General features: G+C 51.8%; 1 protein-coding gene across 6 annotated transcripts in view; it reads right to left on the reverse strand.

The window, feature by feature from the left end:
- Nucleotides 1-9820: 9820 nt before the first annotated feature.
- The window catches only part of BCR (BCR activator of RhoGEF and GTPase), a 120949-nt gene continuing 117754 nt past the window's right edge, over nucleotides 9821-13015 (reverse strand). For all 6 annotated transcript variants that reach the window (XM_066260040.1, XM_066260038.1, XM_066260039.1 and 3 more), the window contains 2 exons: nucleotides 12707-12869; nucleotides 9821-12352 (listed from right to left, as the gene is read on the reverse strand). In XM_066260040.1, coding sequence (XP_066116137.1) covers nucleotides 12263-12352; nucleotides 12707-12869 — 253 coding nt within the window. In that variant the 3' untranslated portion in view covers nucleotides 9821-12262. The remainder of the gene's footprint in view (nucleotides 12353-12706; nucleotides 12870-13015) is intronic.

Genomic DNA, 13015 nt, shown 5'->3' on the forward strand with positions numbered 1-13015 from the left:
TGGTTGATTCTTTTTTTTTTGTGGCAGAGGCAGAGAGAGTCAGAGAGAGGGACAGATAGGAACAGACAGACAGGAAGGGAGAGGTATAAGAAACATCAATTCTTCATTGTGGTTTTTCAGTTGTTCATTGATTGCTTTCTCATATGTGCCTTGACCGGGGGGCTACAGCAGACCGAATGACCCCTTGCTCGAGCCAGCGACCCTGTGCTCAAGCTGGTGAGCCTTGCTCAAACCAGATGAGCCCATGCTCAAGCTGGAGACCTTGGGGTCTCGAACCTGGGTCCTCCATGTCCCAGCCTGACACTTTATCCACTGCGCCACTGCCTGGTCAGGCTCATTGGTTGATTCTTGTATGTGCCCTGACTGGAGATCGAACCCACAACCTTGGTTCTTAGTCAGATGAGATGCTGCTAAGATGTCCTAGAAGAATCAGCAGATTTTTCAAGTAGGTGGCATTTCAGCAGGGTTTCCATAAGGAGAAGGCACATCAGGACATTGGACAGCAGGAGAAAGAGCAAGGAAGTGAAGGCAGGCAAACAAGGCATTCTCAGGGAACAGAGACAAGGTGCAGGGCAGAGCAAAGATCATGGCCATGCATGTGGGGTTGGGGTGGGGCAGAGTGGAGAGAGCCTCCCCCACCCCAGGCCTTGGAACTTGGGTTCTATAGTGTGAATAGGGGCCAGTCACTGCGGCTTTGAGACAGGTTAGTGACATGCTGCGAGATCGTCTATTGGAAGATTGACCTGGTGGCATGCACGGAATGGGGAGGGCCACCCTAACAGTCAAGGGATATGTTTATGGTTCTTTGGACAGGCAAAGCTGGGAGGTCTGGGTTGGTGATGGGTCAAAGGGGGAGGAGCCAGATCTGAGGGTAGGGCTAACAGAGTCATCTGAACTTGAATCTGTAGCTGGGTCTCAGTACTGGCATCTGGGTGGTCCCATCAGCCTCACGCACACCTTGTCCCCTGTCCTTGATCATCCTCTTTGGCTTTCCAGATCTGGAGGGACAGAAAGAGCAGGCAGCTGGAGCAGCTACTGGCCTGCTTCCCTCGTGCCAGCTGTGTGGGTCTTCAAACTTGAACTCAACCCCCGGTTGAGCCAGCCACCAGCAGTGTGACCTTGAGCCTATTTCCTCAACCTCTCTGTGCCTCCAGTTCTGTGAACAATGGCAATACTCCCATACTGATCAAGGGCATTGGGGGACTAGATAACAGGTCCCCACCCTATTCAAGAGGGGACCTAGGGGAGCAGGTGGCTGGCTGCTTGTGCAGGATGCCATCTCTCGGTGTGTGAGCTCCTCTCAGGGCCCAGCCTCCACCTGGCAACGGCCACAAGTGACAGAGTTTAGTGTTGTGGTGCAACCCGTGAGGAACAGAACCAGAGCCCAAAATGATTAGGAACTGAAGAGCCTTTATTAACTGGCTGGCGACTGTCTGCTGGGAAGCAACGAACAGACCTAAGCTCAGGGGGAGAGAGGTATTTAAGGGTGAAAACCACAAGGTTACAGTTGTTTCAGCACGTTTGTACAATATCTTGCAAAAATACACATTATTCTAAAGATTATAAACCGCCTTTCTGCAATACCTGCAAGGCTGAAGCACAAAGAACGCATCCTGCCTCTGTTAGCAAGATTAGATCTGAGCCTCACTGCTGAGGCTTGTAAAAATTTTTTACTTGCAGCTGTAGCTATAAACTAGTTCCTCTTAAGCATTGAACTAAATTGGGGCAGGGGTCCTTAGCATGGGCTAGCACTCCACATTTAGGACATCTTGATGACCTCCATTCATGCCAGTCCTACCATGCTGGGGTCTTGTCAACACTGAGATGGGCTGAGCTCACAGCCCTGACGCCCTCGGTTCCCATGGATCTGCCTAGCTCACCCTGACGCCAATCCCAATCACTGAGTACCCCACTCGGGCCCAGCTGCTCTGTTCACACCACAGCTGGAGGAGCCAAACAGGCAGGGGCTGCAGGCCAAATTTTAATCAGAAAACTGTTCCCAACAGTTAGTAAGCCATCAGCTCCAAATGCCACGATATCAAGCTGGGATTCTCGACATGCTTCCCTTGGAGACAGGGAAGTGCTGGGTCCCAGGAAATGTGCAGCTGCCAGGCAGTTGATGATGTGTCTGCAAGCGGAGATGAGCTGTTTGCTTTCCACAACCACACTGCTCATGTTAGGAGGGACTCATGTACCTGGCAACCACAGCTGAAGCCCCAGAAGTTCCTTGAGATGCCCCCTGGCCAACAGGCAGCCCAAAGGAGATACAGAAAGGGGAGGACTCTGGACAACGCATCCACCCTCCGTCATGGCCTACAGAGATCAGACACCATCAGACCATCTTATATCATAGCTATAGTGAGGCCAAAAAGAAACGAGGGGTGAGCCAGTACTTCCTTTCTGCCTGCTGTGTAGGTTCTCAAACTTGAACTCAAACCCCAGCCCAGCCAACCACCAGCAGTCTGACCCTGAGCCTATTTTCTCAACCTCTCTGTGCCTTGAGTTCTGTGAACAATGGCAACACTCCCATACTGGTCAAGGGCATTGGGGGACTAGATAACTGGTCCCCACCCTATTCACTGCCCCCATGCACACCACACTTCCCTTCAAATCCCTTGTCACAAGGCAGTCAAATGGCTCATAAACAATAGCCATGAGCTTACATGTTTTAGCCACCTGGAGGTGGTAAGTGTCCTGAGGGCAGGACCTGGGAAGTGGTAAGGGCTCACGACATGGTTCCTCCTATCTTCCAATGTCCAGGTCCTTGTTCCCAGAAAACAATAACCCTTGTACAGCTTCCTGATTTTACTCCACCCAGCAATGGGGACCTGGGTAAGGGAAGGAGGGAACTACACATCTTGGTGAGGACATGGGACAGCAGGGACTAGCCAGATAAAGGGATCCCAATGAAACATGCCTGAGGCTTAAGTAATATTCATCAGTCTGTGTTAGGCACTTCCCAATGTCAAACTGAGTCCTTGTTTCATAGATGAGGAAAGTGAGCTCAGAGAACTCAGTTGTTCATGAGTTGGCCTCATTTAAATCCCCAGCCCCAGCCAGTGTTGCCCCCCTCCCTTGCAAAGGGGCCTCCTGGGAATTCTGCACACATTCCAAGTCTCCAAACATGCCTGCAGCTCCTCTTCAAGAATCATCTTCAGCCTGACCTGTGGTGGCGCAGTGGATAAAGCGTCGACCTGGAAATGCTGAGGTTGCCGGTTCAAAACCCTGGGCTTGCCTGGTCAAGGCACATATGGGAGTTGATGCTTTCTGCTCCTCCCCCCTTCTCTCTCTCTCTCTCTCTCTCTCTCTCTCTCTCTCTCCCCTCTGTATTATGAATAAATAAAATCTTAAAAAAGAAAAAAAAAAGAATCCTCTTCAGGACTTGCAGTCCTTTTGAAAAAATGCCACTTTTGGGGATAGATTCCATTGTGGGGAAATGTTAAGCAAATGGGTAGAAAGAGAGAGGGATAGCAGGGCTTCATTATCCTGTTCTGAGCTCAAAGCATGACTCTAAGTTAATAACTCTGCTTTGCAGGAAAACCTGAAGGCAGTTCAGAGAGGTTCTAGAAAGATCTGGAGACAAGCCTGCTGAGAAAACATAAAACCACCCTGGGAACTAATTTAAAAGTGGTCAGTAGGCCATGCCTGTTGCAGCAGCTGGGAGTAGGACCAGTGAGAGGGACAGGTATCTGTGTCAGAGGCCATCAGAGAGCAGCTTGCGGGGCCCTAGGCTTCCTGCCCAAGCCTGGGTGATTTGAACATGAAGGAAATGGGCATGAGAGTAGAAATGCAGGGACAGGCTCAAAGGAGAAGGAAAAAGATCTATTGCTAGTGCGACTGGAGAGGTTGAGAAAGGGCTGTTTTTCTCCTGCTTTCTGGCAGCTGGAAGCGGGCTGAGTGTGTTTATGGGCCAGAGGTAATGGGATTTCAAACAGAGGAGGGTTATGTCTGCAGTGGCGGGACAAAGGCCAAGTCCAAGGGTTTGAGGGGACAAGTGGGGAAGATAATCTCTGCTTTCTTGGAGCCTCTTGTGGGCAAGGCTGGTAGGGAGTGGGACTGGAGGGCTGTGGTCGAAGCCCTCAGGCTGGACTAGGTGTGGTGTGTGGAGATGATTCCTGGCCCTTCAGTCCGTAGCCAGGGATACAGGAGGGATCCATGTCTATGCTGAGTAGGAATGCATTTGCTAGTGGGAGGACAGGGGTAGGAGTTGGAGAGCCAGGACCTGGTCACAGTGTCTTGTCTGACAAACTGAGTGTACTATATTAGTTCCTAAGGCTGCCATAACAAATGACCCCAAACGAGGTGGCTCAGAACAACAAAATGGGTTCTCTCACAGTTCTGGAGGCTGAAGTCCAAAATCCAGGTGTCATCAGGGTTGGTGCCTTCCAGAGGTTCTGAGGGAGGATCCGTTCCCTGCCTCTCTCCTTGCTTCTGGAGGTGCCAGCAATCCTTGGTGATGGTTAGCTGGCCAACCCATCCCCCCAATCTCAGCTCATGGGCACATGGCCTTCTGTGTATCTGCAGTCTCCTCCTTTGTCTCCTGTAACTGGCTTTAAGACCCACCCTTATCCAGATGATCTCATCTCGAGATACTTACCTTAGTGCTTTCTGCAGAGACCTTTTACCCAACACTGTCACATTATGAGGTTCCCAGTGGACATATCTTTGTGTGCATGTGTGTGGGGGGGGCACAATTTACCTGTGACAAGGATCATGGAAGATCCACTTCCCTTTTCAAAGGCCTTGAATTGTCTGAACTTTGGGATGGTCTCAAAAAAGAATCAGAGGGAGGGAATGATGAGCCAGCTTTAAGAGCCACATGGTCCAGTTGCAACAGGCATGTGGCTTCATTTCTGAACATCTTGAGAGAAGTGGCCAGGCAACATCAGGGCCAAAGGTCGCAGCGTGTGCCTCCCGGCCAGGCCCGCCAATCCTCCAGCAGCCAGCCTTCTTTCCCACTTGGAAATTGCTCCACTGTGGGTGAAGAAATCCTCAGTGCCCTGAGGCCTGGCCGTCCCACCGCATTTTTAGATCACTGTTGCCCAATCTCTCGGGCACTACTGCTCTCACCCTCTCAGCCCAAGGAGTGCTGTCCAAGAACCTGAGTTGGGACCTCAGAACTCCGGAGCAGGGAGCCTCGAGACTGAATAGCTGAGGGGTTGAGGAGAGCTGCTCGGGGGCTCTGGGCCCCCAAGTATTGCCTGGGGAATCTTCAACAAAACCAACAAGCATGTGGGCTGAAGCATGGGATGACCCTGTATGTGCCATGCCTGGACAGTGGCTATTGTTAAGTCACCTGGAGGACCTTCAGGGTGACTATGAATTGAGTTTCTTTGTTTGTTTAATTTATTGACTTTAGAGAGAGGAAGTAGGAGAGAGAGATTGATTTGTTGTTATTCCACTTATTTATGCATTCATTGGTTGATTCTTTTATGTGCCCTGACTGGAGATTGAACCCCTACCTTTGGTGTATTAAGACAATGCTTTAACCCAGTGGTCCCCAACCCCTGGGCCGCGGACTGGTACCGGTCCATGGGCCATTTGGTATCAGTCTAGAGAGAAAGAATAAATAACTTACATTATTTCCGTTTTATTTATATTTAAGTTTAAATGATGTTTTATTTTTTAAAAATGACCAGATTCCCTCTGTTACATCCGTCTAAGACTCACTCTTGACGCTTGTCTCAGTCACGTGATACTTATTTTTTTTTTAAATATTTATTTATTTATTTATTTATTTACAGAGACAGAGAGTAAGTCAGAAAGAGGGATAGACAGGGACAGACAGACAGGAACAGAGAGAGATGAGAAGCATCAATCATTAGTTTTTCATTGCTCATTGCAACACCTTAGTTGTTCATTGATTGCTTTCTCATATGTGCCTTGACCGCGGGCCTTCAGCAGACCGAGTAACCCCTTGGTGGAGCCAGCGACCTTGGGTTCACGCTGGTGGGATTTTCCTCAAAGGAGATGAGCCCGCACTCAAGCTGGCAACCTCTGGGTCTCGAACCTGGGTCCTCTGCATCCCAGTCCAACGCTCTATCCACTGCGCCACCGCCTGGTCAAGCACGTGATACATTTATCCGTCCCACCCTAAAGGCCGGTCCATGAAAATATTTTCTGACATTAAACCGGTCCATGGCCCAAAAAAGGTTGGGGACTCTAACCAACTGAACTACCTGGTGAGGGCTGGAAGAGTTTCAGGTTGACAGAGGAGGACGCCACAGGGAATATGTTTGCCTGAGAGTCTCACTGATGTGGCCTGGATGAGAGAGATGACAACCCCCTGCCCTCTGTGTGGGCAGTCCATACCCTAGGCCCCTCTCAAAGGGTCATGAATGCCTAACCTGTGGTGGCACAGTGGGTAAAGTATTGACTTGGAACACTGAGGTTGCCGGTTCGAAACCCTGGGCTTGCCTGGTCAAGGCACATATAGGGAGTTGATGCTTCTTGCTCCTCCCCCCTTATCTCTCCTCTCAAATGAGTAAATTAAAAAAAGAAATAAATAAAAATAAAAATAAAAGGGTCACGAACATGGATGAGCACAGGGAGCACTAGGGCACCAAGCTTGCTTCCACATTCAGGGGTCAGATGGCCAAAGGCCATTGTATTAGTCAGCTCAGGCTGCCATGATAGAATACCACAAAACAGGGGCCTGAAACATCAGACATTTGTTTTCTCATAGTTCTAGAGGGCAGAAGTCCAAGGTCAGGGTACCAACAGAGTTCATACCTCCTGAGGCCTCTCTTCCTGGCTTGCAAATGGCCACCTCCTCACTGTGTCTTCATGTAGCCTTTCCCCTGTGTGTGTGCCGAGAGACCCCTGCTGTTTCTTCCTTTTCTTATAAAGACACCTGTCTTACCAGACTGGGACTTTCATTTAACCTTAAACACCTCCCTAAAGGCTTAATCTCTGAATACAGTCACATTGGGGGTTAGGGCTCCAACATACAGTTTTGGGAGGGGGGACACAATTCAGATCATAATAGTCATGAAGTGGTAGGGTCAGGAAAACTCCAGGGCAACCAGGGTAATGCCAGCCGCTGAACTCTGGCACCTGGGATGACAGCAACAGGAGGTGGGTTTAGCATGAGATAGGCTGAGGCTCAAACAGAGGCCAGAGGCCTGCCTGCTGGGGAGGGGAGGCCTCCTGCAGCAGCCACCCACTGACCGGGAGCCCCAGGTGTCTTCTCCTGTCACTCGGAAGTCAGGAGCCACTTAGGAAATGCAGCTTGGGAGTGATTATCAAATGGAGAACACAAAGGTCATAGATGCCTTAGCTTGTTACAAATAACTTCTGATTGCACCCCCCCCCCCCGCAACATTGTAAATAAATACTGTTTTCAGAAAAGAGAGGAAACAGCAGCCATTCCCTTCTCCCCATTGTTTTTCTTTTCTCCTGACCCCACTCCCCCCTGGGTCCCAGAAGCAGGGCAGGGGAGGATGGGCTCACTGGGGCACTGGGCAGCCACAGACAGGAGTCAAGACAGTGAACCCAGCAAGGGGGTCGTCATTGCCACCCCAGCGAGGCAGCAGTCATCATGTAATTTAAATTGTAGCTACATTTAAATGAGCAGCTGCAGCAGCTGCTGCTCTCTGGACCATGCTCGCCATGCCATAGGTTTAAAGACTCTGTCTGTGGTCACTCAGGTTCTCGCGTCCATAGGAAGTCCCTGGGTCTGGGGCGGCCTCCATCCTGGTGCCTCCTCTTCTGCTGTTGGCTCAGCCTGCAGCTACCCAGGACCTGAGCCTGTGTAGGCCACACTGCTCGGCCTCCTCTTTGGCCAGAATCCCATTTGAACCTACACATCCCCAGGTGCCAGGCTTATTTCCATAGACTGACTGAAAACTCTAAGGAGTTTGTGGTCAGGCCCGCCCAGTTCTGCCCACAGGAGGGGAATAGGAAAGTTCTGTGTGGACTGAGCCCTCGCTGTTCCAGCTGACTGGCCGGAGACGCCCTGAGAAGGCCCGTCTCGGGACACAAAGCCGAGTTGTCCAGTCGCCTGCCTGGCTCAGGACACTTGTTTCATCTACGCTGAGAGCTCACAGATGAGCAGCCTCGGTGCCCTGGAGCCCCCGGTTTCCTTTCTAATCTGGACACGTCTGGGAGATGCGGCAGGGCCCGTCTTCCTGAATATTTATGTGGGTGCCAGTCTGTCATCCTGGCCCTGGCTGCCAGTCTGTACTGGGAGAACTTGGGTGACGCAGGGCTCTGCCTGGCAGCTGGCCCATCGCTCTCTCCCTCTCCTTACACTAAGCTCCACCCCCCACCGCCTCCTAGTCTGAGGGTTCCCCGCACCCAGGGTGGCCCTCAGCCCCAACCCTGCCCACTGACCCATGGCAGCAGCTCTGGGAGGCCTTTTGGGTTTTTTCAAGAGTTGGGTGCGTCTGTCACCCCCTCACTTTTTCTGTTTATCTTTCTGGAGCTATTTTCTGACAGTCCATCATTAGTCCATGGATACGCTTCCTTTTAAGGCAGTTGGGGCATTCTTGGGGGGAGGGGCGGGTATAAAATTTCTGAGATTTTTATACACAATCCTGACCCACTTTTATTTGCCCAGGGTGTGCGTGACACCAGGAGGCCTTGGCCCACGTGCCCGCATGAACGTGGCCATGTCCAGAACAGTGCCGTGGGCTGGCTGTCCAGCCCAGCAGGGAGTGAGTTTGGGGAGGCCATCAAGACACTTGAGACCCCAGCTTCGGTTCATCTACCAGCTCTGGGGTGCCACATGGGGGGGGCTTTGTGTGCCTCAGTGTACTCATCTATCAAGTAAAGACACTGGACTAGGAGGCCTGTGGTGGCTATTTGGGGTGTAATCTCAGATTCTGGGCAGCAGTGAATGGTCCTGCTTCCTGGGCCATGCCACTAGCCTGGGCTTGGCTGGACATGTTCCTTCCCTAGGAACATGGGGACAGTCAGCTCTTGCCTGAAAAATCAACTCCTACCTGACTGGGCAGTGGTGCAGTGGATAGAGCGTTGGACTGGGATGCGGAGGACCCAGGTTCGAGACCCCAAGGTTACCAGCTTGAGCGAGGGCTCATCTGGTTTGAGCAAAAGCTCACCAGCTTGAGCCTAAGGTCACTGGCTCGAGCAAGGGGTTACTTGGTCTGCTGAAGGCCCATGGTCAAGGCACGCATGAGAAAGCAATCAATAAACAATTAAGGTGTTGCAACGTGCAACGAAAAACTAATGATTGATGCTTCTCATTTCTCTGTTCCTGTCTGTCTGTCCCTATCGCTCTCTCTGTAAAAAAAAAAAAAAAAAAAATCAACTCCTAGTAAGAGATGCAATGCAATAGGACATTTTTTCAAGGTCTTCAAACAGGACTGGGAAGGTAGGGGTAGACAACTACAGCCTTTTAGGGGCCAAATATTCAGTGCAAGGCAGGTGGTAGCCAAGAGTGACCCATGCCTGCAAGGAATAAGAGGCCAGACCTGGCAGCCCCACCAAACCTTCATCCCAGCAGGAATCACTGAGACTGATGGGCCTGCAGGGTCAGGCTGGGTGTGGCTGGAACCCTCTCTGCTCCTGGGTTTGGCACAGCCAGTGGCCCCTCTGCCCTGTCTCAACCCAGATAGCCCAAAGCCCTTGTTCCTCGGAGTGACTGCTGCTTCTCCGAGTGTCCTAATGCTGTCCAGTGGCTCCCCCAGGCCTGGCTCCTCCACAGCAGCATGCACACTGCCCTCCTGGACGCCTACCGGGCACCTGAGGCCTTCACTCCACCTGCCACTTTTCCCACCTCCACTGCCCACCCGACCCCATCCCAGAGGCACTGATCACAGTTTTTCTTTTTCGTGAAACAATCACCACTAATGCCAAGTCGTCTCAGGTAACTTTAATGAAAATGTCAGCAGTCCTTCCCCCCTAGTGGTATAGGGATGGTTGAGTTCAAAAGCAGAAATGCAGCTGCTAAGGCCAGCCACCTCCCCATGGAAGGCCGGCTGCCCTTTGACGGAGCCAAGCTCACGGCTCCAGACCCGGGGCCCAGGGCTGGGAAGCATCACTCCTTGTTGCAGAGTCTGGCAGCCGAGTCTCGTGGAAGGTCACATCTGGGCTCCAGGCTTTCCCTGGTCCCATGCTGTCTTGGCCAACCCACAGGCCTGCATGGGAGATGGGAACAAGGACAGCTGAGGATCCCAAGTGACCACTGCCACTGTGGCCCAGCAAAGGGGCGCTTTTACAGCGACAGAAGAGTGGTCATTCCATCATTAACGGCACACATTCTATATAAATAAAAGTAAAAAGGGGAAGAAGGTGGGAGAGGGAAAGGATATTGGCACAGACATTGATATATTGCTTTCCAGTTTCAATGCGACAGATGCAAATCATGAGACACCGGAAGAAAGAGAAACAAGGGCTGGGCTTCGCTGAGAATGGGTGGGGACGGGAAGCCAGGCTGGAGGAGCCCCAGGAAACCCACTGAGTCCAGAAACGTGTGGAGGCCAGAGGACCCTGCTCCCTGCCCTTAACCCCCAGGAGAGTGGCACTGCTTTAAAATGGGTCTGCTCTCCTTGAAAAAAAAAAAAAAGGTTCAGCTAAATAAATAAAGTATGCAGACATAAGACTTCTAAGTGGCTTCGTTTTCTGCCCCCTGGCTCGGCAGGTCCACAGGCAGAGGAGAGAGCTGCCCATTGACACACTGAGTGAGCCCTCCCACCACAGGGACACGGGAAGGATCATGGGACAGTGCCACTGGTTACTGGTGTAATCACATGACAACCAAACACCTTTTCCTGAGTCACATCATGGCTTCCCTCCTCCGGTTAGTTACATCCTCTCTTCCTGCAGGACCAGCATGGAAACTTCTCACAGTTTGTTTTCTCCTCGCCCTAACCCCTCTTTTTATAAAAAAGTGATATGACTGTTCATAGACTTGTTTCTTCAAAATACTTAGTGGCTTCCCCAGTTCTCTTTTCTCTAAGTCTGATGGTCAGGAAGGTTACCAGGAGTGTCAGTTGTGTGGAGAGGGGTACGGTGGCAGGTCTGTCCTTCCACCTGCTCTGGGAGGGGACTTGCCACCCTCAGCCTGGCCTGTGGAGCAGCCCCTGCTCCTAACCCCTCGAGCTCAGGAGACTGCAGGAGTGGCTCCTGGCGAAGACAGAGCTGGTGCTTGGAGGAAGACAAAATGCCGTAGGGACACAGATGTCCACGGACTACATTCTAATATCTTATTAGGTTTCTGAATCTGTTAGGAAAAAAATTAGAAACTATGTATAAAACTTAAAAATATTCAAGTATCAAAAGGCTATTCGGATCAAAGTTCAAAACAAGCTGTCAGCAAGATGCCTTCAAGAAGAAACTTTTACAAAAATTGAGTTTGTTCAGCAGAGAGGGAGGAACTGAAGTAACCTCTGAGGGGATGGTCAGGGGTGGGGAGAGTGGGGGCAGAGGGGGCGACAGGCTGGGTAAGCTAGAGATCAAGGCTTTCTTAAGCTTAAGAGGAGAGCATGTGCCCAGTGGGGTAGCTGGGATGGTGGGCAGGGGTCACTCTCCCTGGAGAATAAGCCATAAAGTGCGCAGCCTGGGCCTCCCACCCCCTGGTGTCCAGTCCTGGACGTTATACTGGGAGCTGCCTTCTGAGAGGCACGTGATCAGCAAAAACAATGCAACAGGACAGAACAGGAAGAAGACCCATTTCTGCACAAAGAGCCTTCCAGAAAGAAAGAAAGAGAAGAAAGAAGGTGAAAGGGGTCAAAAGCTACAGTGTTGACTTAGCTTTTCAAACCCTGTTATACTCAGGAGTCGAATATTTAAGTCAGGGAAATCTAAGTGCCCCCACCCCCACAGGGACAGGGCTGTGGCCCCCACAGTATGAAGCAGCAAAGTGTTTATTCAAGACATGACAGTGAGGGAATCTGGTCGTGTTCCCTTCTCCCTGGAGTGGGTGCATCTTGACAAGTGATCCAGTAGAAATCTTTTAAACTCTGGCAAGTTCATAAAAACCACTCCCTTGGCCTGGTCTCTGGCCAGGCCTGCACTTTGAACTGTGCTGCCTTGGGGCGCCCTCTGGTGGCGGTACGGAAAACCAGAGTCCGAGACTAGCACGGAGCTCACAAGTGCACAGGCTCACAGGCTGGGGGCCCAGAACTGCCCAGGCCACCTGGCCTTTTGCATTGGGTAGTCAGCTGTGTCTTGGCAGTTGGCCTGGCTCTTGGGGCAGCACAATTACTCCTCAAGAAGATTCAGTTCCTGCTCCGTGGATCGACTGTTTCACCAGTTTTCCAGGCCATTCTGCCAGACCCTTGGAGATGGAGTTGGGCCTTTAGACTTCCGTGGAGAATAGGATGCTCTGTCTCTTGCTGTCTGGAGCTGGGATGGCCTCCAGCTGCAGGAAGTACAGCAGCACTTGGACCTGCCGGGAAAGAGCAGGAGGATGGAAGTAGCTCAGAGGGGTGCTCACAGCTGCTGGTGGGAGGTCTTCCTGCCCAAAGCCCATAACTAAGGCCATAGGCCAGCTCTGAGGGCTGAGGGCTCCTTCTGGTGACAGGCTCTCAGAGCAAGTGATCTGGGTGCCCCTAATGGACTCCCCTTAGAAGCCCAGTAAGGTACAAAGGGAAGAGCCCTACCTAGGAAAGTCCCTCTCTCTCTGAACCTTGGCCACCTCCACTGCACAATTTGAGTGACGGCTGACAGGACACAGGGTGGGACAGGCAGAGGCCACCTCTGTGAGGCTAGGCACCATGGGCTGGAGCCTGTCTCCTTGTACCTGGGACATGACCTCCAGAGACCAGCTGTCAGTCATGGAGATTGGCTGGCTGGGGTTGGCAGGGAGCTTGCTCTCCTTCTCCGAGGGCCGGAGCAGCGTGGGGCCGAAGACTGTGGCAAGGTTGTGCAGGGACATCTTGTTTATTGTCTCCTTTTCTGCCACCCTGCAGAGAGCCGAAGCAGAGGGTGCTGTTAGGACAGAGGGGAGGCAGAGGGGCTGGGCCACCCTGGTGTCCTCAGGGAAAGTGATGACAGGTGCCACTCCTTTCCGCTGTGGGCTGGTTCTACAGCACAGCTAACTGGCCCCTGG

The sequence above is a fragment of the Saccopteryx bilineata genome, chromosome 2 (assembly GCF_036850765.1).
Source record: "Saccopteryx bilineata isolate mSacBil1 chromosome 2, mSacBil1_pri_phased_curated, whole genome shotgun sequence".
NCBI lineage: Eukaryota > Metazoa > Chordata > Mammalia > Chiroptera > Emballonuridae > Saccopteryx > Saccopteryx bilineata.